Source organism: Lutra lutra, chromosome 5 (assembly GCF_902655055.1).
Source record: "Lutra lutra chromosome 5, mLutLut1.2, whole genome shotgun sequence".
Lineage (NCBI taxonomy): Eukaryota > Metazoa > Chordata > Mammalia > Carnivora > Mustelidae > Lutra > Lutra lutra.
In genome coordinates, this window is record NC_062282.1 from 131,252,568 (window position 1) to 131,278,533 (window position 25,966).

The 25,966-nt window shown below is 40.0% G+C and overlaps 1 protein-coding gene across 2 annotated transcripts in view; it reads right to left on the bottom strand.

Moving 5' to 3' along the window:
* Positions 1 to 2,272: 2,272 nt before the first annotated feature.
* Positions 2,273 to 25,966, bottom strand: part of FBXL17 (F-box and leucine rich repeat protein 17) — a 521,014-nt gene continuing 497,320 nt past the window's right edge. The window contains exons 9-10 of one of the 2 annotated variants that reach the window (XM_047731562.1): positions 5,018 to 5,180; positions 2,273 to 4,974 (exon numbers count right to left, since the gene is read on the bottom strand). In XM_047731562.1, the coding sequence (XP_047587518.1) occupies positions 5,040 to 5,180 (141 nt within the window). In that variant the 3' untranslated portion in view covers positions 2,273 to 4,974; positions 5,018 to 5,039. Of the gene's footprint in view, positions 5,181 to 25,966 lie in introns of both variants that reach the window. The other variant, XM_047731561.1, reaches the window with a different exon arrangement.

A 25,966-nucleotide genomic window follows, 5' to 3' on the forward strand; every position in this document is an offset into this window, starting at 1 on the left:
CTCCAACATTTTTTTCTTCTCCACAAACAAATGGAAACTCCATTATCTCTTTAAATATTGCCTGTCTCCTATTCTATTTTTCCATCTGCAAGATTAGATAGATAGGTTGGAAAAGTCTCACACTATGTCCCATGTGTCTTAACCTCTCAGTCTTCCACCTGGAAATTATCCATACAAAAGAAAAAAGACTATTTTTTTTTAAACTTCCTTTTTACTTTATTCAGATCTGCTTTTCAGTTTATAAATTCTTCCCTTAGCTGATTACCACTACTACTCAAGCCTTCCATTTTAATTTCAATTATTACATTTTTCCTTTCTAAAAATTCTATTTAGTTCTTTTAAAAATATATCTGTTCATTTTTTGATTTTTTTCTTCTATATGTTTTAAATAACATATCTTTGAATATACCAAACCTTTATTTTGTACTGTGTATTTGAAAATTTAATATTGAAGCCTTTGAGGATGGGGGTCTATTGCTCGTTTTTTCTTGCTGACTTGCACTAGTGTTGACTTATTTTCTGTTGTTCTCTGTGATTTTAGCTTGTGAGTTTATATTTACTGCCTTTCTATTTGTGGGGTTTCTTTTAAGGCCTGGATTAAAGGTTATCTTTCTCAAGGGATGATTTTTTTGTCTGCTTTTCTTAGGCAATGAGCACTCCTATAATGAACCCTTTTAAAAATACAAATAAGCAACACAAAATATGCAAATAGTGTAGATTCAGGTACTAAACCATGTGAATGGTAGCCAGTGGCTACTAATTTTCAAAAAACATTTAAAAAGAGAACAAAAAAACCCTAAACCCATGAATAACCACGGCTGAAAATGACAATTTTCCTTGCTATTTGTGTCTTCAATTTTTGTTTTATTTTTGTTCACTATTTGTAAAACGGTATTGCCTTTCAGGATTCTGGCTTTATGTGAGATGAACTCTTGATTTCTCTCCCTGTTATTCACTGACCCGAAGTTTTGTACACATTCTCTAGGCTACAGTGAACAATATAGTCTCCCATATTTTGTTAGTTTCTAAGCTTCTCTAGAGATAGAAGTTTTAGCCTGCATCAGAGTCATCCAGGATGGGCGATTTTCTAAAATACAGACTGTATGCCCTTTGTCACAACCACTCAGTTCTGCTGTTGTAGCATAAAAGCAGCCACGGAGAATACATTAAAAAAAAATGCATGCAGTTGCAGTCCAATAAAACTTTATTTACAAAAATATGCATCAGGGCATATTTGGCCTGGGGCCATCGTTTGCTGACCCCTGCTCTAGACTGATGCTCTTATTCCGTACCTGGTCACAAGGGGTTTCTTTCACTTTCTTGCACGCATGTCTAGTCAGTGAAAAGGGTTTAAAAATATGAAATATGAAATATAAAACTGAAAAGTTTTAGACATTACATGGCAGAAAATCTTTCAGGATCTTCATTCTAGCATACGGACAGAAATAGAAGTCCTGCATTTAAATTTCTACTTGTTGAAAGAATTTAGGGCAAGACATTTTAAGAAATGACCTTTCCTACAAGTCTCGCCTCTCCAGTGTCGAAGAGGAGTTTATGGTTAGCCCTTGTTTTTCTGTTGAGGCTTTTTCTACCCCCTGCCCCTATAGAACACATACTCTTCTACTTGACTTGGTTGCCTCAAACACCCTAAATTTGCCTTGCTGTCTCATACTCTCATGACTTTGCACATATTTTTCCATCTTCCAGGTTGTTCTCCCTTCCTTCCCACAGTAAGTTTGGTAAATTCCTGTTATTCCTTCAACCCTCATTAAAAGGACCTCTTCTGTGAAGCTCTTCCTTCCCAAAGCTGCTACTGTTTCCTATGCGTTCCCTCTAATTATGCCCACCATTTCACCTATTGTACTCCACTGTTATTGCTAGTTTTCAAGAATGTCTCTTTGCTAGGCTATGAGAAACTCGAGGATGGGAGTGAGTTTTATTTATCGTTAAATGACCAGTGCCTGGTCCATGTTTTTTACTCAATATATTTATTTATTTGCTTTTGAAAAATTGAATAAATGGCTAAGCAAATGAATGAGTCTTTAGGGAATGGGATTTTAAACAAACCACTTGTTTAGGGTTTTAATCTATCTCAGTAATCACTGACCAAATTAGAACCTCCTAAACCCAGGCTTGTTTATTATTCCGGTTAGTCAAACCTACATAAAGTCAGTAGTGAAACACACAAGGACACGGACCACTGCATGCATCCCACCCAGCCAGCACCAGGGAGGCCATTTATTGTCTCTAAAATAAAACAAAAGACACAGTGTTTTGTTTCTCTTTTATTGCAACCCATTGCAAGGTCAAAAGATTCACGGAAATATAGAAACTACAAACTGGGTGAATTTCCTTTATCCACTCAAAAAGACATTAAAGACAAAGGACCAGAATTTTTCACTACAGCAATATATTTCATAGTCTTTATTCTGAAAATACTGTTGACATTTTGGAGAGGATAAAAAGCCCTGCATTAAATGTGTTCACATATATTTATGACATTCTAAGCAAAACAAGAAACTCTATATTGCCCAGAAATCATTTTAAGCCTCATTTCAAAGCATCTAATGAGAACACATTCAACAACCATCACAGGATCACTCAAGGTGATGCTTTTTTTTTTTTTTTTCCTGGTTGTTTTTGAGATTAATGCTTTGAGGCTGGATATGATATTTCTACAGATTTCTACAAATATACCAAAGCAGTTTTCCAGGTTATGTTGCATCAGGCTTTCTGGATTAGTCAACATCTTAAGGAATAAGTGCAAGTCCCCCACCCCACCCCACCCCCCAAGCTAAAGCATGTTATAGTGCTGTATTTTAGATTCAAACAATGCAACATTTAAAAAAAATCAATTATACACTTCTGAAACCGTTTGACAACCGAACTGTAACACTCTGAAGATTATTACAACTTTGAACTGAAATGGCACCATCCCTATCATCAATGACTCTCTCCCTTTTTTTGTCTTTTTTAAACTATTTAAAATATAGTGTGACATATATAAAAATTAAACTTTTGTTTATTCACTCAAGCTACTATTACTATACATACTGTCTTATAAATTAGTTTTGGATTAAAAACCAGTTAAAATATTGTGAATTAAAATATTTTTTCAGTGGTGGGGAAATGAATATGAAAATGATACCAATTGATGTGCAAGAAGAACTTTTTTATTAATAATAAACAGCTTTTTTTTCCTTACACAAATTTTATTCCTTTCAAATTAAATTAGTAACCTATTTAGTGATGGAAAAAATACCCTTAAGATTTTCTTAACTGATTGGGATTAAAAGCAAAAAACATGCCACATCACAAACATGTTGACATAATCAAAGGAATCAGTGTTTACAAAAAAGGAGTCATTATAAATAAGGGAATGGTATTTGAATGTAAAGCTATATTTTGTTTCTTACAGCTAGTATCATTTTAGCCATATTGGGACTTACTGAAAGTGAAACTCAAACCTTAGTATATCTGTTAAAGACCAAAAAACCAGTTATGTCCACACTGGGGAAGAATAAATAGCAAACTCACAAGGCAGGGTTTTGTGTCTAGCTCTACTGTGAAAGATAATCAGTCTTTAGCTTAAAAAGGCTCCCTGCTGTCTTGATCTAGACACAGGAAAGTTTACTTGAGCCCGAGTCCCTACTATGAATTAATTATAAAGATGTGTGAAATCAAAACATATATTCATTTACTGATAGATATTGTCTTAACTGAAAGCTGGCAATCTTTAAACAAAGAAATGCTTATTTCTGACGAGTGTAAACAGAATCTTAAGGAAAAGATTTTCTTAATTTTTCTCTTAACTCATACATTAACCAGCAATAGATCTTTATAGTAGCACAAGAACTATTCAAAAATAACATGCATATATCCAAAAAACCTGTTCTAAAGCCCAAAGCAAAGCAAAAAAAAAAAGAAAAAGAAAGAAAAAAAAGATAAATCAATAGAAAGATTGTCTACTTATATCTCACTCATTAATCTTCTATTCATGTGATTACCTCCAAATCTCAGGAATATATTTTCATAATTACCAAAATTAACAAAAATAATTAAATGATCTGTAGGTTTTTTCTTTTTAAAATAACTGCACACTATTAATTACATTGGTGCCTTTAATGTGGATAATGCTAAGATTAGCTCCAAGTATCATTAAAATATATCCGGACCAGTTACTATCCATGAAATAAAAACTAATACAACGTTAACATAAAACTTAAGTAAAATATTCAGGACTCAATAGAACACATTTGCAGAATAATGAATAATTAACTTTTGTAAGCTGGCCAGGGGAGTTCAGATTGCTGCCTCCACATAAAAATCTTCACAGAAGGCTTTATTTTCTCTAGTCCCTACCTCACCTCTAGACAGCAAGTCAGCTCCTGCAGGTAGACTGAGGCAGAGCCACAGCGGATGACATGTTCCCTCAGGGACCTGGAGGAAGGCCCCTTCTGTCAGAAAACGATGTAGAAAGAAACTGCCCTGGAGTTTGTGCACACGTGCTCATGTACACGTAGAGGAGGGGGTGTGAGAACCTATATGTGTGGGTGTGCCTACAATTTCGCAAAGTACTGGTTTCCTAGTTTCTAATTAGTGCAACCTCACTTCTGGTCTGGTCATCCTCAGGAGAAGTGCACGATTCTATCTCATCAAAAGAGAAGGCACATGCCTTCCTGTTGGGGCATCTTTAAGAGGCAGTAATTAGAAGATCAAAATAATAGACCAAAGTTTTTTGGTTTTATGGTAAAAAAAAAAATTTCCTTTAGAGAAATAAGCCTTTGAACTTAAAAACTAAAGGTTCTGTGGCTTTCGAAATCTTTAATTTTTAAGGAAAATAACTCCCAGCTCACCTGGGAACAAATAGCAGTTGCGCTTATGCTATGCAGTATGCAAACAAGACACAAACATACACACTAGGGTACACCCGTAGACATGGAACAGTTAAAACCTTTCCAAGGGATCACCCACCCCAGATCTCCAATTACCCTCCACCCTGCTGAATGATCCGAGTGGACGTGCCACGGACAGGAGTGTTAGGAGGAGGCGGCAGACATGTTGGGGGTCCACCCCATCTGATAGGCTCTCTCCAAGGTCCTCTTGCAATCCTGCAGCACGGTGCTGAAGGTGATGTGGGGGTACTGCTGTACCAGCTGCTCCACCGTCACTTCGTTGACCTGCAACCACAGAAGAGCTGCCGTCACGCACACAGACTGCTGAAACCACCAGCTGCCCACATCCTCGGGCTTGCTGTCGGTGGCACTGGGAACCCTCACCCTCACCCTCAGCAGCATGAGAAAGCGTTTTATAAGTTACGTGTTCCTTTTTGTCTGGCCTTCCTGATTTCCTAAGTACTGGTATTCATTCACCCTTGGAGATTTGGAGATTTTTGAAAAATACTTTTGCATTAAGTAATGTCTACCTGTACCTGGAGATTTGGAGATTTTTGAAAAAGACATAAGAAATCAAGTGTGTTTTCTAGAAGCACAAATGATGGTGACTTACTGAGAGCTTAACAATACCCATGGAAAAGCTAATGCTTGGGAGGAGAGGCAGTGGTACGATAGCATTCTTATGTGCGTTTGACTTCATCATCGACCTCACAGCTTCTTTAGGATAAAACTGTAGCTTGGTACAGAAGATCCACAGGATTCTAGATAGAAGTGTTGAGGAAAATGTTTATTTTTCTTTCCTTTAAATGTTAAGGTATTGCAAACTTCAAGTCCCTTTGTGAAAAGGGCTGAAATGTGAGGAATCAATAATTAAAACATACATGGCTGGCAGGTCAGGGATGGCCCCGGTAGACCTTAACCATCAAAGATACCACCTTGATTCTTGATTAGACAAGGCAATCAGACAGGCCTAATTAAAACTAACACCTTTACAATTGCTGTGCTGTGAAGGGATTAATTTGTCAATTATTTTTAAGCTGATTGCAGTTCATATCACAGAAGTAGACAGCTTCCTTCATCCTTTAGATAAATAAATGATTAACCTAAGAACCACAACTTTTAGGTAGCTTTATTTAAAATCTTTATTGAACACTTGGGCATTTTCAAATACATCAATATTTCATTTATCCTGAGTAAGCTGGTCTGAAAGAAGGTGCTTATGATACACAATTTTATGCTCCCTCTCCATGTCTGTCCATTATCGAAAAAGATCAGGACCACCAGGAAAAACCTAAAACAACATCAAACCCTTGCTGTTTGCTTTGAAAGTCTGTTTAGAAGTATGATGACCATGACATTCAGTCATCTCCACTTTTCTGAAATAACATGATGTTTCTGGATGATTTGGAAAACTATGTTATATATAATCTTTTTTTTTAATTGAGAATTGATATTTCAACATTGCATTGATGATACTTAATCTGTCAGAATACCTCTCTATTCAAGACTTGTTTGTATTTAAATCAACTTTCGTTCCAAATTCAATCAAATCGTGTAGTTAATTCTTTTTTGTATCTTTTTAGATACAGTGTATAACATTGTTTTCAAAAACAAGAAGAAAATAATCTTAAATAAAAAGGAAAAACTGATATATAAATTAGAGTTGAGAATATGAACTGAAGGCCTTAAGAGGATTTTTAAGCAGTGTTTTTAATTTTTTAATTTAAACTTATGCTCTAAGTATTGCTTGAGTTGAGGCAGCTTATAACAGTACAGATAAAAGCTCATGTACCATAGAGCCCTGCCTATCTCTCTAGCATATTTTTGATACTCCAGTCACCTGACATAATTTCAGATCATCAAAATATCCAAGTTTCTTCTGGTCTCAGGGTCCTTGCACATGTTATTTTCTTTCTTTCTTTTTTTTTTTTTTTTAAAGATTTTATTTATTTATTTGACCGACAGAGATCACAAGCAGGCAGAGAGGCAGGCGGAGAGAGAGGAGGAAGCAGGCTTCCCGCTGGGCAGAGAGCCCGATGTGGGGCTCGATCCCAAGACCCTGGGATCATGACCTGAGCCGAAGGCAGAGGCTTTAACCCACTGAGCCACCCAGGCGCCCCGCACATGTTATTTTCTTTCCTGGAATACTTTTTAATCCACTTTCCCCTAAAAACCCCTTCCTTATGTCTACTTCCTAGTCATTCTTGAGTTCTCAGCTTCAGTGTCATTGCCCGAGGAGACTCTGACCACTGCCCTATCCTTGCTCCCCTTCCGAAGCTAGGTAAGGATTCCGGGTTATTTATTCTTTCGCCATTGCCCACTTTGACTTCATAGCACTTATAAAGTTAGTTTATAATTGCTTCATTTAATATCTCTTTCTCCTGCTCCAATGTACAATCCACAAGAGCCAAGATCATGTTTGTGTCCCATAAGTCAGGCCTAGTGATTAGTGAATGAATGATAACATAAATACCAAATAATAAAGAAAAAATAGAAACTAAAAGCAAGGCAAAGTCATACACTAACATATTAATCACAAAGACCAATGATTCCCTGGGGAATTCCTATTTGGCTCAGGAATTCCCTTCTTCAGAAGTCTTCCCTAAGCAGGCCTATCTCCCAGAAAGGTTGGGGTAGGTAACCCCTTTCCTGTGCACCTGTGGTGGGCACCTTGCATGGTTTTTCTTTACTTAAGCACTCTCACGTTGCAGTCATCTCTTTACTTGCCTGTCCCTTCCACCTGAACATAAGCCTCCGGGGACCAGGGGACTGCCTTTTATCTTTAAGCCTAGCAAGCTGCACTCAACATGGAGAAGAAACATGGCAACTGTGGTTCATATCATGGACTTCAAAGTCAACCAGAAACAGGCTAGAACCCTGGTTTCACTTTATTTCTTCAAGATTTAGTTTCCTCAACTGTATACACAGGAAAAAAGTACTTAAGTAATAGGACTGAGTATAATGATATGCTTAACATTGTGACTGACTTAAAAAGGTCCTCAAGTGGTAGCTCTTAATATTTTTTTTAATTAATTTTATTTTTTTAAAACATATATTTTTGTCCCCAGGGGTACAGGTCTGTGAATCGCCAGGTTTACACATTTCACAGCACTCACCATAGCACATACCCTCCCCAATATCCATAACCCCACCACCCCCCTCCCAACCCCCCCCCCCCCCCCACCAACCCTCAGTTTGTTTTGTGAGATTAAGAGTCACTTATGATTTGTCTCCCTCCCAATCCCATCTTGTTTCATTTACTCTTCTCCTACCCCCTTAACCCCCCATGTTGCATCTCCTCTCCCTCATATCAGGGAGATCATATGATAGTTGTCTTTCTCCGATTGACTTACTTTGCTAAGCATGATACCCTCTAGTTCCATCCACGTCGTCGCAAATGGCAAGATTTCATTTCTTTTGATGGCTGCATAGTATTCCATTGTGTATATATACCACATCTTCTTTATCCATTCGTCTGTTGATGGACATCTAGGTTCTTTCCATAGTTTGGCTATTGTGGACATTGCTGCTACAAATGTTCGGGTGCATGTGCCCCTTCGGATCACTACGTTTGTATCTTTAGGGTAAATACCCAGTAGTGCAATTGCTGGGTCATAGAGTAGTTCTATTTTCAACATTTTGAGGAACCTCCATGCTGTTTTCCAGAGTGGTTGCACCAGCTTGCATTCCCACCAACAGTGTAGGAGGGCTCCCCTTTCTCCGCATCCTCGCCAGCATCTGTCATTTCCTGACTTGTTAATTTTAGCCATTCTGACTGGTGTGAGGTGATATCTCATGGTGGTTTTAATTTGTATTTCCCTGATGCCGAGTGATATGGAGCACTTTTTCATGTGTCTGTTGGCCATTTGGATGTCTTCTTTGCAGAAATGTCTGTTCATGTCCTCTGCCCATTTCTTGACTGGATTATTTGTTCTTAATGTGTTGAGTTTGCTAAGTTCTTTATAGATTTTGGACACTAGCCCTTTATCTGATATGTCATTTGCAAATATCTTCTCCCATTCTGTCAGTTGTCTTTTGGTTTTGTTAACTGTTTCCTTTGCTGTGCAAAAGCTTTTGATCTTGATAAAATCCCAAGAGTTCATTTTTGCCCTTGCTTCCCTTGCCTTTGATGATGTTTCTAGGAAGATGTTGCTGCGGCTGAGGTCGAAGAGGTTGCTGCTGGTGTTCTCCTCAAGGATTTTGATGGTTTCCTTTCTCACATTGAGGGCCTTCATCCATTTTGAGTCTATTATTGTGTGTGGTGTAAGGAAATGGTCCAATTTCATTTTTCTGCATGTGGCTGTCCAATTTTCCCAACACCATTTGTTGAAGAGGCTTTTTTCCATTGGACATTCTTTCCTGCTTTGTCGAAGATTAGTTGACCATAGAGTTGAGGGTCTATTTCTGGGCTCTCTATTCTGTTCCATTGATCTATGTGTCTGTTTTTGTGCCAGTACCATGCTGTCTTGATGATGACAGCTTTGTAATAGAGCTTGAAGTCCGGAATTGTGATGCCACCAACTTTGGCTTTCTTTTTCAATATTCCTTTGGCTATTCGAGGTCTTTTCTGGTTCCATATAAATTTTAGGATTATTTGTTCCATTTCTTTGAAAAAAAAAAAACGGATGGTACTTTGATAGGAATTGCATTAAATGTGTAGATTGCTTTGGGTAGCATAGACATTTTCACAATATTTATTCTTCCAATCCAGGAGCATGGAACATTTTTCCATTTCTTTGTGTCTTCCTCAATTTCTTTCATGAGTACTTTATAGTTTTCTGAGTATAGATTCTTAGTCTCTTTGGTTAGGTTTATTCCTAGGTATCTTATAGTTTTGGGTGCGATTGTAAATGGGATGGACTCCTTAATTTCTCTTTCTTCTGTCTTGTTGTTGGTGTAGAGAAATGCAACTGATTTCTGTGCATTGATTTTATATCCTGACACTTTACTGAATTCCTGTACAAGTTCAAGCAGTTTTGGAGTGGAGTCTTTTGGGTTTTCCACATATAGTATGATATCATCTGCGAAGAGTGATAGTTTGACTTCTTCTTTGTCGATATGGATGCCTTTAATTTCCTTTTGTTGTCTGATTGCTGAGGCTAGGACTTCTAGTACTATGTTGAATAGCAGTGGTGATAATGGACATCCCTGTCGTGTTCCTGATCTTAGCGGAAAAGCTTTCAGTTTTTCTCCATTGAGAATGATATTTGCGGTGGGTTTTTCATAGATGGCTTTGATAATATTGAGGTATGTGCCCTCTATCCCTACACTTTGAAGAGTTTTGATCAGGAAGGGATGCTATACTTTGTCAAATGCTTTTTCAGCATCTATGGAGAGTATCATATGGTTCTTGTTCTTTCTTTTATTAATGTGTTGTATCACATTGATTGATTTGCAGATGTTGAACCAGGCTTGCAGCCCTGGAATAAATCCCACTTGGTCGTGGTGAATAATCCTTTTAATGTACTGTTGAATTCTATTGGCTAGTATTTTGGTGAGAATTTTTGCATCTGTGTTCATCAAGGATATTGGTCTGTAGTTCTCTTTTTTGATGGGATCCTTGTCTGGTTTTGGGATCAAGGTGATGCTGGCCTCATAAAATGAGTTTGGAAGTTTTCCTTCCATTTCTATTTTTTGGAACAGTTTCAGGAGAATAGGAATTAGTTCTTCTTTAAATGTTTGGAAGAATTCCCCCAGGAAGCTGTCTGGCCCTGGGCTTTTGTTTGTTTGGAGATTTTTGATGACTGTTTCAATCTCCTTACTGGTTATGGGTCTGTTCAGGCTTTCTATTTCTTCCTGGTCCAGTTGTGGTAGTTTATATGTCTCTAGGAATGCATCCATTTCTTCCAGATTGTCCAATTTGTTGGCGTAGAGTTGCTCATAGTATGTCTTATAATTGTCTGTATTTCTTTGGTGTTAGTTGTGATCTCTCCTCTTTCATTCATGATTTTATTTATTTGGGTCCTTTCTCTTTTCTTTTTGATAAGTCTGGCCAGGGGTTTATCAATCTTATTAATTCTTTCAAAGAACCAGCTCCTAGCTTCGTTGATTTGTTCTATTGTTTTTTTGGTTTCTATTTCATTGATTTCTGCTCTGATCTTTATGATTTCTCTTCTCCTGCTGGGTTTAGGCTTTCTTTCTTGTTCTTTCTCCAGCTCCTTTAGGTGTAGGGTTAGGTTGTGTACCTGAGACCTTTCTTGTTTCTTGAGAAAGGCTTGTACCGCTATATATTTTCCTCTCAGGACTGCCTTTGTTGTGTCCCACAGATTTTGAACCGTTGTGTTTTCATTATCATTTGTTTCCATGAATTTTTTCAATTCTTCTTTAAATTCCTGGTTGACCCATTCATTCTTTAGAAGGATGCTGTTTAGTCTCCATGTATTTGGGTTCTTTCCAAATTTCCTCTTGTGATTGAGTTCTAGCTTCAGAGCATTGTGGTCTGAAAATATGCAGGGAATGATCCCAATCTTTTGATACTGGTTGAGACCTGATTTGGGACCCAGGATATGATCTATTCTGGAGAATGTTCCATGTGCACTAGAGAAGAATGTGTATTCTGTTGCTTTGGGATGAAATGTTCTGAATATATCTGTGATGTCCATCTGGTCCAGTGTGTCATTTAAGGCCTTTATTTCCTTGTTGATCTTTTGCTTGGATGATCTCTCCATTTCAGTGAGGGGAGTGTTAAAGTCCCCTACTATTGTTGTATTATTGTTGATGTGTTTTTTTGATTTTGTTATTAATTGGTTTATATAGTTGGCTGCTCCCACGTTAGGGGCATAGATATTTAAAATCGTTAGATCTTCTTGTTGGACAGATCCTTTGAGTATGATATAGTGTCCTTCCTCATCTCTTATTATAGTCTTTGGCTTAAAATCTAATTGATCTGATATAAGGATTGCCACTCCTGCTTTCTTCTAATGTCCATTAGCATGGTAAATTCTTTTCCACCCCCTCACTTTAAATCTGGAGGTGTCTTCGAGTTTAAAATGAGTTTCTTGTAGGCAACATATAGATGGGTTTTGTTTTTTTATCCATTCTGATACCCTGTGTCTTTTGATTGGGGCATTTAGCCCATTAACATTCAGGGTAACTATTGAGAGATATGAATTTAGTGCCATTGTATTGCCTGTAAGGTGACTGTTACTGTATATTGTTTATGTTCCTTTCTGATCTACTACTTTTAGGATCTCTCTTTGCTTAGAGGACCCCTTTCAACATTTCCTGTAGAGCTGGTTTGGTGTTTGCAAATTCTTTCAGTTTTTGTTTGTCCTGGAAGCTTTTAATCTCTCCTTCTATTTTCAATGATAGCCTAGCTGGATATAGTATTCTTGGCTGCATGTTTTTCTCATTTAGTGCTCTGAATATATCATGCCAGCTCTTTCTGGCCTGCCAGGTCTCTGTGGATAAGTCTGCTGCCAATCTAATATTTTTACCATTGTACGTTACAGACTTCTTTTCCCGGGCTGCTTTCAGGATTTTCTCTTTGTCACTAAGACTTGTAAATTTTACTATTAGGTGACGGGGTGTGGACCTATTCTTATTGATTTTGAGTGGGGTTCTCTGAACCTCTTGGATTTTGATGCTTATTCCCTTTGCCATATTGGGGAAATTCTCTCCAATAATTCTCTCCAATATACCTTCTGCTCCCCTCTCTCTTTCTTCTTCTTCTGGAATCCCAATTATTCTAATGTTTCGTCTTATGGTGTCACTTATCTCTCAAATTCTCCCCTCGTGGTCCAGTAGCTGTTTGTCCCTCTTTTGCTCAGCTTCTTTATTCTCTGTCATTTGGTCTTCTATATCACTAATTCTTTCTTCTGCCTCATTTATCCTAGCAGTGAGAGCCTCCATTTTTGATTGCACCTCATTAATAGCTTTTTTGCTTTCAACTTGGTTAGATTTTAGTTCTTTTATTTCTCCAGAAAGGGCTTTTATATCTCCCGAGAGGGTTTCTCTAATATCTTCCATGTCTTTTTCGAGCCTGGCTAGAACCTTGAGAATCGTCATTCTGAACTCTAGATCTGACATATTACCAATGTCTGTATTGATTAGGTCCCTAGCCTTTGGTACTGCCTCTTGTTCTTTTTTTTGTGGTGAATTTTTCTGCCTTGTCATTTTGTCCAGATAAGAGTATATGAAGGAGCCAGTAAAATACTAAAAGGGTGGCAACAACCCCAGGAAAATATGCTTTAGCCAAATCAGAAGAGATCCCAAATCGTGAGGGGGGAGATAGGGGATAAAAAGAGGTTCAGTAAGAAAAAAAAAAAATGAAACAATTAAAAGAAGAAAACGAATAAAGAAAAAATATAAAAAGGAAAAAATATATATATATTAGATAAACTAGTTAAAAAACGTTAAAAAAGAAAAGGGTAAAAGTTAAAAAAATTTAGCAGAAAAAGGAGAAAAAAATTGAAAAAGAAAAAAAATTAAATTAACTGCAAGGCTAAAGAATCACGGGGAGAAAGCCATGAGTTCCGTGCTTTGCTTTCTCCTCCTCTGGAATTCCGCTGCTCTCCTTGGTATTGAAACTGCACACCTTGGTAGGTGAACTTGGTCCTGGCTGGATTTCTTGTTGATCTTCTGTGGGAGGGGCCTGTTGTAGTGATTCTCAAGTGTGTTTGCCCCAGTCGGAGTTGCACTGCCCTTACCAGGGGTCGGGCTGAGTAATCCGCTCGGGTTTGCTTTCGGGAGCTTTTGTTCCCTGAGCGCTTTCCGTAGAGTTCCGGAGGGCGGGAATGAAGATGGCGGCCTCCCAGTCGAGAGCCCGGGGCCCCACTCCTCAGTGCGCCCTCAGAGAACAGCGCCCAATTACTCCCGTCACCCTGCCTCCAGCCATGCTCTGAGCTGACCGAGCCTGCGACCGATTCAAGGTAACCCCCAGCTTAGAGCTCACTCCTCGGCTCTGTCTCTGTAGCCGGCTTCCCTGTTCTAATACCTGTAAGCTCTGCGACACTCAGACACCCCCGATCCTTCTGTGACCCTGTGGGATCTGAGGCCACGCTGACCCCCCATGGGCTTCACCCCGGTTAAGCCTCTGGAGCGATGTCCCTCAGCGGAACAGACTTTTAAAAGTCCTGATATTGCTCCATTGCTCCGCCGCTTGCCGGGAGCCGGCCCCTCCCCCCGCGGTCTATCTTCCCGTTGCTTTAGATTCACTTCTCCGCCAGTCCTACCTTTCAGAAAGTGGTTGATTTTCTGTTTCTAGAGTCGCTGTTCTTCTTCTCTTCGATCTCCCATTGGATTTGTAGGTGTTTGCAATCTTTAGATAAGCTATCTAGCTGATATCCCGCTACCTGAAGTAGTCTCAGCCTGCTACTTCTCTGCCATCTTGACTCCTCCAATATTTTTTTTTTTTTTAAGATTTTATTTGTCAGAGAGAGAGCGAGTGAGCGAGCACGGGAGAACACAAGCAGGCAGAGCAGCAGGCAGACGCAGAGAGAGAAGCAGGCTTCCCACTGAGCAAGGTGCCCAATGTGGGACTCAATCCCAGGACCCTGGGATCATGACCTGAGCCGAAGGCAGCGGCTTAACTGAGCCACCCAGGCATCCTGGTAGCTCTTAATATTAAAGCAGGTGCTCAATAACCAATTAATTCATGATATGTTAGGGTGACCAATTCTCTATAGTGATGCTAAATATTGTTCAATTTCTGAGATATTTCAGAAATGAGCTCTGATAACATTAGTTGTAATGTTCAAAATAAAATCATCACAGGGCAAGAGGTAACCTTTAAAACGTACTTCATATACAAGCAGAATCTATTATATCTTATTATTCTCTGTGAGAGATTCCAGAACTTTCCTTAATAAAACAGTTCAGGCTTTAAATATCTACTTTCGGAAAATCCTCCCTTTTCTTTACTTGATGCTCCCCATTCTGTTGTTAGTTTACCTTCCTCCCTCCTGCCATCAACAAACCCGTAAGGATGCAGTTCCCATTAAGAAAGAAATGAAGTCACTTGGTCAGAGAGGATGCCCAGAAAATCTACATTGCATTGCAAGGGAAGAAAGTGTGGTCCGAGCCACTTGATATTCAAGGAACAGCTACCTGAAAAGAGACGATAAAGAATGGAGAAGAAAAGACATTTAAACCCACCCTAAAGATGGGGACAGCCCATCTGTATGCTGTATGTTTTCTAATCTACACATGGGCCCGAATAAAGTCCTTTACCTAGGACTGACAGGCAATTGTTTTGGAGATCCAATTTTTAAAAACAGAAAATATCTCTATGTGATAACTGTTTTACAGGGATATAGATATAGATACAATTCACCTTAAGCAAACTTGATATGTGACGATAAATTTATGAAGCACACCGATGAGGGGATAATTGTCCACTTGGTAAAGTCCTCCACGGTGAGGTTAATTTACTTTTTCATCTCTCCCAATGTCTTTTATACATCCGTTGATTTACCAAAATTCAAGTTACCTACTTCTTTTGCATTAAGTAATGTCTACCTGTACCTGGGAATACAGAGTATATTAGCTCTCTGGCTTTCACAGGTTATGAGTAAGAATAGACATTAACTTGGCCTCATATGGCTGTATGAAAAGCAGAACAAATAATCCTCTGTGGATAGAATATGTCTTCAAAGCAATCTTTTTGCTAACAGTGCTCTGTAAATTCTAGAAAACAAAGCAGAGGGGAAAATGCAAATATTCCATGTTGGAGCTTTGTTGGGCAGAAGCTATTCAGAGGAAATATCTATCTTTTCCTTATAGTGTCTCCTGGCGATAGAGTGTGACAAATTTTATACTAAAGTTATTTTCATTTACTCCTCAGAAGTACAAATTATGCTCACCTCTTTGTATAGAATCCATAAGCACTTTGGTGTCTTAGAGAAAGAGTTCAGTGTAAGACACCAGGAGGGTCCAAATCATTTTAAATCGTTACGCCTACATACACATTTCTGCAGACATTTTGTCATGCACAACTCTACTGGCTAGAATGAAAAGAACCATTCTCTGTTCCAACTCACAAAATGTGTGTAATATAAAAAAGGAACGTAGATGAATTTTTTTAAATTTCCCCATGATCCCTGGTTTTCTGTATTTAATTTCTTTTCCTCTTGCTGAAAACTATCAATGGCAGCTCCTATATTACACAGGAGATTTGAAAAATGCAGCCTATCTTCCTAAAGAAATATGCACTGGTGTCATTTGAAGAAATTACTGTGATTAAAGGGAAAACAGTGTGTACCACAGGTTTTTGTTTTTTTTTTTAAATATAAGAAAGACTGGATTTTATAGTTCTCTCCAAAGACTACATAACCATAATTTACATTTTCAAAATTATTATAACTCTTTTCAAGGTAGTAGCAATTTGTCTGGTATTTTAATCTATTTTGAGTTAACATCTATTAGCACTTTTTGAAAATGTGAGGTAAATTGCTATGCTAATTAAGGTAAATCACACCATAGTTTCATTCTACTGCTGCTGCTACTATGGAAGGGTGAGGAGAGAACCTTCAGAGCTTCAGAGATTCAGCTAAACTAATTTATCTAGACCATCACACTGCTGTTTCACCTCCTTATCAATACTTTCCCCAGAAAGTTCCAGCTAAGTGTAAGCCCAAGCCTGAAGTAGCTCCCTAATGATACCTACGGTTCAAAAAAATACTATTTCTGATAAAATTTGCTGAAGAAACCATTTATATTATGTGATTCTTATTTCCTCTTTGCCTTATGTTTTTAAAATAGGACATGTTTCTTATGAGGGAGGAAATATTTGACACCTGAGTATATAAAAATCACACTTATAAATATAATAACCCACCTAAAATCACTTTTTTAAAAATCACTTTTTTCTAAATGGAGAAAGTTTCCCTGCAGAAAGTGGCCACTACTGAAAATACCATTACCAATAACACATATTGCGTTATCTCTAGACTGAAAGTTCCTTGACAGCAAAGAGTATTTGAGTCATCCCTTTGTTTTCAGTCCTATGTACATTGCCCACTGTGTTCTTACCCCATTAGATTATGAGCTCAAGAGACACGAGTTTCTATTGGTTTTGTTCAATGCCAAATCCCTAGCACCTGTAGAATGCCTAGCACCTAGTAACAACTCAGTAAATATTTGCTGGCTCAATTAATGCAGCAGTCATTCAATGAATAGGTATTGAGTAAACACAGAAGCACCGATAAGTACTGCGCCAGACATTGTGGAGGTAAGCTCACCTTGTTCCCAGACTGTTCCAGCTACAGTGATGGCAGTCTCTAAAGTCTTGACATTATAGCGGCTCCAAACTCCTTTCGTCCCTTGAAGCTCATACCCAAGGTGATTCTTTGTGCTACCCTCCTTTCCATGTGACATCACAGGGTGCCTCTTTCCAGACACACCTTCCCTCGGGTTTCCAACAGTTTTACACAGGAGACCAAAGTAGCTCATGATGGTGGTTCAGCCATTTTTGTTGGGTCATGCTGTTGTCAGGCAGTACTCAGGAAATGCCCAAGCTGTGCTTCAGTTAAATGATAGTAGCCTTCCTTACTGGAGATCAGTGACATATCATACTGGTTGGACAACACCGAGAAAGATGTTTATGGTCACTAGATATGAGCCAGTTTCCAAAACTTCGCGAAAACCCACATGGTTCAGAAGATTTAATGCTTCTGCTTACGGCATCAGCACCCTGCTTAGTGTGGCAGACCCAGGAGGGCCCCACAGAAGATTCTGAAATTCTGTGACATTTAAGGTCCCTTCTCATGTCACAGTTATCTGGTGGTGGAAGGGGAACTGTAGGCATATCTCCTGACTCCGAACAATGCTATCTCCTGTAATTTTTTGGGCTTCCATAATTCTACCTGTCTTCACTGCTACCTGGGGGAAAATGGCAACCCGAGGAACTTTTTGTTGTTGTTGGTTTTGTCATCATGGTGGTGTTAGGGATTTTTCATTCCAGATAGCACAAAAGTAATACTCAAGCCATCATGAGTGACTCATGGTAGAGTCTCAGACAAGGAAAAATTCTGCGACCCAAACTGTCCAATGCACTCCACTGAGAAACACTGTGCTCATCAGAATTAAGTACTCATGTGGTAGGGGACAAATCAAACACATTTCTTCTCTTCAGCATGGTTTACTTTGGCAAAATACTTGAACATAATTTGCTCATTTTTAATCCTAATGACCAATAGAGGCAAAACAAAAGCATGTCCCCATTCTAGCATGGAGGGAATGGGAAAAGTATTCAATGAGCATTTACAATTTTTTAGGCATATAAGCATTAATGTTCCCTATTATAGGTGACCTGTGGCTCAGAAAGAACTGGTATTTCACACAGGGTCATGCAGCTGGTAAATAGGAGCCAGGATTTGAATCCAGGACCCCTAAACACGAATGTTCTCTGCCTTGTGCTGTGTTGGCCCGGCATACAGATAACAGAGACTGACTGGGGCCTAACCGATCACCGGCCCCAGTAAAACATTCACTGACGTTCAATTTCCATCTACGTGACAAAAAATGATTTCAATTTACATACAAACAGATTTCAAAGTCCTTTACAATGTTTTCAAAATGGCTGTTCTGTGCAATGTAAATTCTAATGGATCTCACATGGCTTGGGGAATATTCTGTTGAGGACTTGTGGTTGCACAAGACTTTGAAACATGACAGAGACGTAATGATGCTGCAGGACAGACAAGGGACCTCCTGGCAGGGCACACAGGCCCATGACATAAACAGGCACTGCTTTCTCTCCAGTCCCTGGCCCATCAAAACATTTTTCTGTGTCCCAGAGGTACAATGACCAACATGACAGATATGGTCCCTGTCCTCTGGGAACAGGGAAAATTGACAATTACACAGCCACAGCAAAGCCTGAGAAGCCCTTTCTAGGGGAAGTGCAGGTGGCTGTGGACAGAGGCACCCAGCCTTCTCCAGGAGCGTGGGAAAAGGCTTTCCGAAAGAAGTGGTATTTAGTTGAACTTCTGAAGGACAAGGAGGCATCAGCCTGTGCACATATGTGTCAAATACACACATATTATTCAGGGAAGAAAGGAAACCTGTTCGTGCGCCCAGAAAACAACTCCACTCTGTCCCTTACTTTGTAAGCTTTGTTAAGGCAATGTTTCTGCAGCTCACCTAGCAAACTCAAGGGTATAACTGAAGTAGATCTTGTTTCACGTGGCTCTGTTCTGAGGAGAGGAGGGTGAAGAAAATGAACCCCTCTATCTGCAGGGGGGGAAGTAAGGAACCCACAGCACATCTGTGAAGGGGCTGCAAATAGCACACTCAACTCCTCTCTCCTAATTCAGGGCTCTTGCCCTCACACTGGTCTGTCATTCTTCACAGACTCCCTGGGCAATGTCACTCACTGCTAACAGCCCCAGCGGCTGACTCCTGGCGGCCCAGAGGCAGAGTGTTGTCTGTCGGGCAATCCACCTCCAGAATCTGCTTCTCTCTGACTTTCTTGGCTCTCTGGGAAACTGTACTGCTTATCTGTGGAACCTGGCATTCACAAGGTGTAGCAAAAGCCATCATGGAAAATGCATATTCATATGAGGCCCAATAGCTCTTTAGGCAAGTGCCCACTGGCCCCAAGACGGGCACATATCAAAATGGATAAAATGAGGGTAATGTAAATTCTAGTAATACGTCAAATTTCCATGTAAATGAGATGAGTCATCTAAGTGCAGTTTAAAATATTTTAAATAGGATACTAAGAAAAGAATAAAACAGCAGATGATACATTGATTTTCCTGGGACCCTGCACAGCCAACACCATGCGCCAGGCTCTCTTCAGGGATTCCAATTCCTTCCCTTGCAGCAGGACTTGTCACGTCCCTGTTTGGGTGATGTGCTGTATCCCGCTGATGCTGCCCTATGTTAGAACACAGAGGTCCAGAACACCAAAAATTGGGAGTGACTATACACTCTCTCACTTCACCTTTCTCTTCAGAGGCAAAGCTAAGCCTCCCAGAAGTCTGGAGGAGGATACAGCAGTAGCTCGGTAGGCACGAACAGACTGTGGGCAGAGCCCACAATGAAGAGAAAGGGTCTTCCCCAGACTGGTGAGGGCTGTGAAAATGATTCTAGGTGTGAGCCAAAGCACCTGCTCTTTGTCTCTACTCTACAGGCAACTTCCCATTCTTTTCCTTCCCTCCACCTCTCTCAGTCAAACCAATGTCCTTCTCCATGAACTCCATAGTAACTCATACATAACAAATGTGTGATATGTGTTTCTGGACATGGGATGAGTTAAACTGTGTCTGCAACCAACAACACAAACAAGAATATAGTGGATCTCAGCCCAGCTGCTCACTAGAATCACCTGGAGAGCTTTTAAAAATCCTGACACTCAGGTCATATCCCAGACCGATTGTATCTGAATCTTGGGGGAGTGGATCCCACACACCAGTAGTTTTTAAAGCCCTCCCCTCTGACTCCATATTTCAATGTGCAGCTCAAGTTGACACCTACTGGTCTATAGATTTCAACTGAAGAGCCTGTAGGGGGTACAGGTAATTTCTGTTCTTGGGAATCTGAAGGCAAGGTCTAAACTAAGATCACTTAAAGATAACAAGTACGTCCTTGCCTCCCACATTGCCCTCTGTGTTAACGTGAGTCAGGGCTTCTGGAGAAAGAAACTGCTGCTCCTACAGCTTATTAGTCCATCATTTTACAAATACTCATCACTACGTGAAATAAAAGGTACATTTTTTGAATGCGGTAAAAACAGACTAGTTTCCTCTCCTTCAGCGTCGATCAGTATTAGGACTCTAGCTGGGCACAGCCAAGGAAGGTCACCTTCTCACCTTCCCAACAGCTGATGAAAGGGAAGCCTCCATTAAACCAAGCTGTCACATGGGTGTAGGCGGTGCTTCCTCAAGGGACCACCCATGAGATGGAAGTATGGGGCATACACGACTACATATTTAATAAAATTTTAAGAAGAAAAACAGATAATCTTATTGGAGACTAAAGGCCGCCTGCTGAAGATGGGAGTCAACTGACCGATTATAGGCCACTCACAATGCACTACGCTTCATGCATGAACCTCTTACTACTGGCCTGAGGCCTTTAAGGACTTTTTTTTTTTTTTTTACAGAGAGAGGTAAGAAATATTACTCTTGGGTGGCAAAAAACTCATCTAAAAGTCCCAAAGCATAGAAAGAGACAGATACTGAGAATGCAATGAACCTGACAGAGGCAGGCTCATAAATTCAGTCAACTTTGTCAAATGCAGTCATTCCATTTCAGAATCTGCAATGATTGGAAGTGCTATGCTCTGTCAATATCACAACAGGCCTGGCTTCATGCTGTCTCTTTTTCATGAAATGTGGGTTGCCTGTTAACACTAGCATTGCTTTCTATTCACTTGAATTAGCACAGTGAGAAAGCAGCAAAGAACCTGGGAGGACGAGGATCACAGAAACGCCTGCAGTGTTAAGTTGAGAATCGGGGCTCGCCAACCTGAAGCCTCTAATTAGAGATTAGTGTGACAGGAGTCCAACAACCAGACTGTCAGAGAGAGAAATTAGTGACATTTTCATTCCCTGTTCCACCAAGCAATCTTCCACCAAGGAGGATGTTTCAAGTCAAGTGTAAGCTCTATGTATAGCCTCGTGTCATCCATTCAGAAGCCACAGACCACTGGCCTTGGAATTGACCTATGGCACAAATCTACACACTTTTTTTTGGTATAGATTTGCATGTGTGGCACAGATGGGAACCAAAGCAGACCTGTGTGGGACATCAAGATGGAGAAAGCCACTTGGGGAGTCATCTGCGAAGCTCTAAATGGTTCAGCAAAAGACTGACTATTTGAGAAACACTGGGCCCTAATAAGATAATTAATGTAGTCACTAACTGAGCAGTAAGTGCAATGTATTTTTAGAACACATCTGGGTGTTTCTAAATTCAACTCTTCAAGTTAAGCTGAAAAACACAATCGAGAAAGAAGACTCTCAGAACTAAAAATGTCTTGTCTTTTATGTTTAATGGGTTTCTTGATTTCAGTTTTTATTTTCTTACATAAAGCCTAGGGCAGTGGTAATCACCGGTGAACACCTAATGAAAAAAAAAAATCTTTCTAAAAATGGCTGTTTCCATCAGGTAGAATTGATGGGGTTGACCTGTTTCCTAAAAACAAATTTATTACCAACAAAAATTTATTCTACATAAAAGTGATCTGTAAATCTGTAGATGAGAAAACCTGAAAACAGGTGATATTTTTGGTGCTCAGAAGAGAGACTCTACATAAATCAGAGCATTTGGGGGTTAGGCTCTGAAGGGATCAGAGTCCAATCATACAACAGATGCCTGGACTCCATCTGTGACTCTCCTGAACCCCAGGGGCTTTTGGCTACACTCGGAATCCCCCAGTTACAAAAACTGGTATTAAATCCAAGGTATCATCTTTCTTAGTCATTTATTTCCCTCTGTCCAGATAGTTTTTAAAAATGATTTTATTGATCTATTTGACACAGAGTTGAGAGAGAGAGAGAAAGAGAGAGAGAACACAAGCAAGGGAAACAGGAGAGCGAGAGGGAGAAGCAGACTCCCCGCCGAGCAGGGAGCCTGACTGGGGGACTTGATCCCAGAACGCCGGGATCACGACCTGAGCCAAAGGCAGATGCTTAACCCACTGAGCCACCCAGGTGCCCCTCCAGCTACTCCTTGCAATCTATAAAACTATTAGAAGGAAGTGGGAGCTAATGTTTTTCAAACTTGCTTGTAGCTGTATAATACCTCGGCAAACCAAAATAACAAGCAAACCAAATAAGTAAACTAAATGAATGAACCAATGAAAGTGGTTGAAGTTAGATGTAAGGACCAGGCCCCCTGCCCACTCTGTCATTCCCAGAGCCTCCTCAGAACCTTGGAGCTACACAGAATGCAGAAGAGAAACACAGCCCATCCTCCCCGCCACTGAAACATGTTTGTTTAGTAACTGTTATGTACCATCCACTGTGGTAGGCTCTGGCAAGACAACCTAGAAGCAGAAATCCATGGATCTTATATTCAAATGAGCAGGAGAGGGATGGGGACAAGGAAGGTAAGCATTCACCGTCACAGCAAATAAGAGCTAATGTTTATTGCTTGCTAAGGAACTTTCCATACATTAACTCCTTTAATCCTCTCCATAGTTTACGGGAGAGGTATTATTTTTATTTCCACTTCACAGATGAGGGAAGCAGCCCGGGAGATGGAGATAGAAAAGCCAGGAGCATGGTGACATTGAAGGCAAGAGAAAAGCATTCTCATGAAGGAGGACATGGTTACCACAGTGATGCAGCTGCTGCGATACGAAGCAAACTATGGACAGAAAAGTGGCCACTGGATGTGGTGATGAGGAAGTGACTGGTGATGCTGGAAAGAGCAGAATTAGCAGAGTGGCAGAAAACAGAATGGCAGAGGACCTCGGCTGAAGGCAGATGCAGGATCAAAGCAAGGTTCTTTATGGAAAGGAAATATACTTTGGGGTGCCATTTCTGACAATTAATTTGCAGACTCACAGGACACACTGTAATTGCCTGCTTGCTTGTCTGTTTCCCCCCCGGAGACTGCGGGCTCCGTGGGGGTAGGGACTGTCTCATTCACTGTTTTTTCAACCTGTCACCTATCACAGTGACTGGAACACAGGAAGCGACTCAATGGAGATATCTTGAATAAACGGACAAAATATATGATAACTATTGGGGCAGGGGAGGGAGTTTAGGTTTCTTCTTGAAAAACTACTTGCCAAACAAAATTTTCCCTGCAAACCGGCTGCTGAATGGCTGGGTCTCCCATGCAGGCTAAGCCGGTTCCTTCCAGAGGGGCAGTCATCCCCCAGTCTCCTAAGCCATTGCAAGCTGTCCTTGCTTCTACTGTGAAGTCAGGTGCTTAGGAGTTCTGGGATCTAATCTGAGCCTTGTTAAGAAACTGCTGTTACCTTTTCTATTTCTAAATTAGAAAAATAATATGAACCTGAAACCTAATTCTTTCATATAATTATTTAAGCCAAATCAAAGTTCCAAGGAGATTATTTACTGCAAAGCAATGACGCTCCCAGGTGCCTTCAGGCAAACTCCAGCATAATATTCTATTCACCCTACAGCATCTGGGGAACAGCAGACCCTCTCCTTCCTTTCTAAAAAAAAAAAAATTCACTATACATCAATCCCATAACAGAAGTGAACAAAATAGAAGCAGTTACTTACAGCGTACTCCCTTAAAAGGTTCTAGGGGAGATGTCGATTTTCCTGAAGAAGCAAACCAAACAAGTCTCAGCCTGGACACTGTGTGGCCATCTAACCTGGCAAGTCTTTACTCTGTTCATAAGAAAGGACTGCGACCTACCGGTCTCTGAATTTCTTCTTCCTTTATAAGTGTTATTTAATGGGTTTTAAGTATGAAAAAAATAGATTCTACTTGTTCCTGAGAACTGCTACGTCTTGGGGCTTAGTTTTTCTTTGTAAGATATTAGCATGTGAATTTATATTCACGGATACAATCTTATGAACCAGGTAGTTCATGTCATGGTTAAATATCACACACAAGGTTCCAGAACAGATATGTATATGAGAATAAATACGGTAGTAGTCACAGCTGACATTTACTGAGGGCTTACAGCGTGTGTGACATTGGGCTGAGCACTCTGTGCTAATAGCTCATTTAATCTCAGAACAACCCTATGGAGTAAATACATCGCAGTTTTTTCAAGCAGTGAAACTGAGGCTTTTAGGGATTAAGCTGTCCAAAATCCCACAGACAGTAAAGTGAAGTTAGTAGAATCTGAAAACCCAGCAGTCTGACACCGGTGCTCACCAGTTTAACTTCTGCCGTAAAGCTTCATGTTGTGTTTCTTGCCCTAATACTGAAATACAGGGAAGGCCTTTTGGGTGAATAGGACTGGAAGAGGAGGCGGTGGGAACGCTTGGCTGCTTCGAGGTTGTGAGGTAACCTCTGAATTCCAGCTGATGTGTTTTTCTGTTTCAATTACCAAGAATAATCAGGAGAGAGTTGTAAAAATGTGTTTTAAAGTGTTCCTATGCGAAAATCACCTGGAGAAACTGTTTTATCAGCAAAAGGAACAAGATGCTGATCCTTCAAGGGAAGGACTGAGGTTCAGATTTTCGAGGCCCAGCCAGGCTCTTTGACCATTTTTCATCTTCCCTATTCCTCTGAGGACAGGATGGTGGGCCCTCCCGGTCATGGTTCTGTCTCCCAGGCCCCGGATGGCACAGTCAAATACAGTCAACACCACTCCTGCCTTATTAGGACAGAATATTTTGTTTTTGTTTTTGTTTTCACTGATAAGGCATAAATTTTCAATTTTCAGTTTTGGCTATGGGCAGTCTGGAAACAGCTGTGCATGCATTGCAGTGGAGCGGGGAGTCCCCGCAGGTACACACTTTGTTTCATGGCTGAATTGCTACCAAAACTGTTCTGGACACAGAGCCCCACAAATTATTTTTCCTTTAAACTGATTTTTCCAGTTAGTTCTGTATATTAGTTACAGAGTCCTATATTATTTTCCCCATAGGGCTTTCCTGCTCCTGACTCCTAAACAAGCTGATAAAAACTCCATTTTCTCCACAGAAATATTTAGGTGGTTGAGAATTTCTCTTACCATAATTACTTCCTGAAAAATGCAGTGGTCAATTTTTCCCTGAATATTTTTACATTAAATGGGGCACACTAAAGTTGGCCCTTGATATTTTAAGGTTGTAAAGTAGATTTCTGGCTTTAAGGAGATGACTGGTTTCTATTACTTGCTTTCTGTGTTGGCTTCTCATTGATTTGATTAAATCTCTCTACCATTTAAATGAGGAACTCTGTGTGAACACAAGAATTTATTATGACCTGAAGAAATCATTTCTTACTGAAAGAAATCATCTATTTCACTCCTCAACTAAGTACTTCAGGAATTGGAGCAGGTGAGGAGAAACTGGTCTCGTCAATGGCAGTTTGATGAGAAATGAATTAATTCGATTATTTCCATGGTGTGGATCAATAATAGTCAGCCTCACAGAGGCCCCTGGCCTGAAGGCAGCTGGATAATCAATAGGATCACACAGAGGCCTCTCCTCCCCCTGCAGCCTCTCTGATCTTTTCTGGGCGGACTCTTCACGCCTGTGTAATTC